Consider the following 3425-nt stretch of genomic DNA (forward strand, 5'->3'; position numbering starts at 1 on the left):
GCCCCGGGCAGGGGCGGGGGAAGGCAGCTGGGCCGCGGCAGGGACCGTGGCTTTCCCCAGGCCCCACGGCCAGGCCCGGCGTCTGCGAGCGCAGGCGGCCTCCAAAGGCCCGGTTGCAGAAAGGCACCTAATGGCCTGTCCCGAAGAGGAAAAAATAGGTGTTTCTATAGACTCCACTAGTTATAGGCAGTCTGACGACTGAAAGTATGGGTCTGCACGGCCGTTTTGTCCTGCTCCAGAGGAGCTAGGCCAAGTCGCATAACCCAACAAAAGCAGATCTTGCAGCAAAAGTCACTCATTACACCAACCTGTAACGACTTGCTAAGGTTTTTACTGAAAGATACATTTAACAACAAAACTCACTTTTCTATTTATGCACAGTTTGCATTTTTTAATCATTGCAACCATGCAAGTAATGGGATCCACATGTATTAAGCAAAGTTGCACTGAGGCAGTTGTGTTTGCACAAACTTCAGTGATACATTGTACTAGCACAGAACAGATGTCCTGCTTCACATCGGCACAGCACATGTCTAACCTATTTAGAGGTTTGCACAAGAAGCAACACCTACACCTTAAAAGATTACATTTAGACTGCAAGGTCTTCGGACTGCAGCATGTAGTACTAACATCCCTCTACAACTAAGGCAACTCCTGCACGGCACCACTGCTGGAATAAGTGCATGCTTGGCTCTAAGTGGCCAATAAGTAGAAAAAACACACGTGAGAACCATAAAATAACAACATTACTGTAAAATAAATGGATCAACATAAGTCAGCCCCACTGAAAGAGGAGATTTTTATCTGGATGCTGCTAGATCGGTTTTTAACTTACCAGCTATCTTCGGGGAAGTGTAAGAAATCTTTCCAGGCAGAGCACATCCACCAACACAGAGTCTCGCTCAGTGTGCCATGTTCTCTTGTAATAACACGAACCACCAAAGCAGCTGCACTCCGTGCCTGCACTGCTGCATTTTGCTAACTGAATGGCGTGTTACAAACATAGCTACACCAAGAGGTGCACTTTCACTAGCCAGTGAAACTATGTAGTACCTAGACTCAGAGGAATTAGTTTTAATCACAACTGTTAAAACAATTCAGAATTAACAAGGGAGGAAAGAAAACCTAAAAAGAACCAAAACAGATGCTATACAGAGCTACGGAAATAAGATGATCTTTCTTAGGCAAGGCCTAGTAGGCAGGAAAGCCAAATACGTTCATACTATGCCAAGCTCACAGTAAGAGCTCATTATGAGCTTCATAACACTATGCAAAGCACCAAAATAAGCCATTCAAGGGCTTCACAACAACCCATGATACTAACAGAATAGAAAATGACAAATCCTTCTCTGTCCTAAACGTCACTGCTATTCACAAATGAAAGCAGTTTTCAGAGCAGGGAGAGTAGCCTTACAGCGATAAGGCTAAAGTCTCAGACTCTAGCATGAAACCTAAGTGTAATCTTCATTTTACCAATTTTTCTATGCAATCGCGTAATAAAAGCGAACACTCACATGAGTCAGAATGTCTATCCCTATACACAGCGATAAAGGCATAGTGTTGAAACACGCACTTCTGCATACGCACTAAGTAACAGTAACACCGCCTCTCTTTACTCCCTTTCTTATTCAATTGGCTGTGGACGCGTTACCTCTTCAAGATAGAGGCTACATTTGTACAGCATCTGCAAAGCTAGTCTCCCTTCAGCCCATGAGAACTATGGAGGTACAAGAGCAAAACTCACACTTTTCTTCTTTGACAGCCTAAACTCAACACACAGCATACTTAAAACACAACAAAAATAATGTTCTGTCAAAAAGACTAAATATACCTACACAAGCTTCTTCCCACAAAGCCCAAAGTCATCCTCACTGCTGCAGCCACCATCAAGGCTACTTGCCCTAATAACCTCACTTAATTCTCAGGTGTTTTATAACTTCTCTAATTTCCCTCATCTGCAACTGATCTCAATCACCTGAAGTCAATAAAATTCACCTCCGTTCCTTCAAATTGCTGCTGACTAACTTCTTCAAAGCCATGTAATACAGTTTAGGAGCCAAGAGCTGTTAGTGTTTTTCTCAAAAGTACTGGCCCACCTAGTCTGTGCAAAGCCTCTTCAGCTCATCAAAAATAAATTTCTTATAAAACTGGACTTTAACCTAAGAACAATCTGTTATCTCATAATGCCACCATATTTGCTTGAGAGCAGTTAGTGCTGGCAAACAGGATGAACACAGTGTTCTAAGTCAGACAACTAAGTAGTATTTACTCTTAAATTTGCTCTTCCTGATAGTAGCGCTCCCCCTGAGCCAGCAGCACCAGAACTTTAAGACTAGGGGGCGCATGGGAATTCTCTTTCTAGTTGAACATTATTTCTTTGGCAATATTACCAGTTGTGGGACTTAAAAAAAAATTGGTTACAACATCTAAAGCACCAAAGTCTTTCCATGAAAAAAATTTCCTAGGAATTACGTGAATCCCCAGATTCCTCTGACTATTGGCTTTCCAGCATATGCCTTACATGAGCAGGAGAGGAAACGAAGGCATGCTGACTCATATGGATGGTTGCATAAAACGCAGCAACAAATGTCTGATATTAATCAAGCCCAAGCGTTGCTTGGAGCCTCTCTTCCTGTGGGCTGGAAAAACTCTGCCTCTATTTTCAGTGCAGGTAATCCTCAATGTGAAATCAGTGGGAATTTATCAGGGCAAGGACGCGCTTTTTGCCCATACTCCACTAGCACGCAGCTTGTCAATTATTCAGTACGGCCTGGACCCAGGCGTAAAAGTAGGTCAGACGCAGCAGCCCGCACAAAGATGCTCTTTACCAAAACAGAAACCAGTAGGTGGCACAAATGGACGGCTTTAGCCGCCTCCGGCCTCTGCCTTCCCCCAAACAGAAATGCCCGTATCCTGGGGACACTGCAGCAGCGTGGGAAATAAGCAGCCTTTAAAATTTATGTCTTAAATGCATGCAAGTTGGCCCTTCTCCATCGGAAAAGCAAACCATTTAAATGCACACAACTGCACTTAGTCGCAACAGATGCTTTACCACAAGAAGTTGTATCTGTATGAAGGCCTGCAGACAAGGCCTCGGGAACAAGCCCGAGGAGTAAGAGCGGTGCGGGCAGAGGAGGATCCACCTTGATGTGTGGAGATGGCCGGGAGCACCAGCTGAACCCCAGCACCGCAAGCGGGCTGGATGCAGCACCCCAACGCAGCTCGGGGTCACCAAGGGGGCCACCACCTCAAACCTGCTTCAGGATTCACTCCGGAAACAAAAACTACCAATACGGGCACCCGAGACCTCGAGCACAGACCCGTTTCTAGTCACAGAGGCTGTCCCCACCACCAGCTACTGCACCTGCAGGGCCCGATGGGCGCTGGGCAGGCGCCCGCCGCTCCCGAGGGAGCGAAAGGTGGCG

At 45.7% G+C, this 3425-nt stretch overlaps 1 protein-coding gene across 1 annotated transcript in view; it reads left to right on the forward strand.

Annotated features, from left to right (window-relative positions):
* The first annotated feature begins 3376 nt into the window (after positions 1–3376).
* NOP58 (NOP58 ribonucleoprotein) overlaps positions 3377–3425 on the forward strand; it is a 26601-nt gene continuing 26552 nt past the window's right edge. The window contains exon 1 of the mRNA XM_009332949.1: positions 3377–3419. Within this exon, the coding sequence (XP_009331224.1) occupies positions 3377–3419 (43 nt within the window). The remainder of the gene's footprint in view (positions 3420–3425) is intronic.

This window comes from Pygoscelis adeliae, unplaced genomic scaffold, assembly GCF_000699105.1.
Source record: "Pygoscelis adeliae isolate BGI_AS28 unplaced genomic scaffold, ASM69910v1 Scaffold160, whole genome shotgun sequence".
In the NCBI taxonomy this organism is placed as follows: domain Eukaryota; kingdom Metazoa; phylum Chordata; class Aves; order Sphenisciformes; family Spheniscidae; genus Pygoscelis; species Pygoscelis adeliae.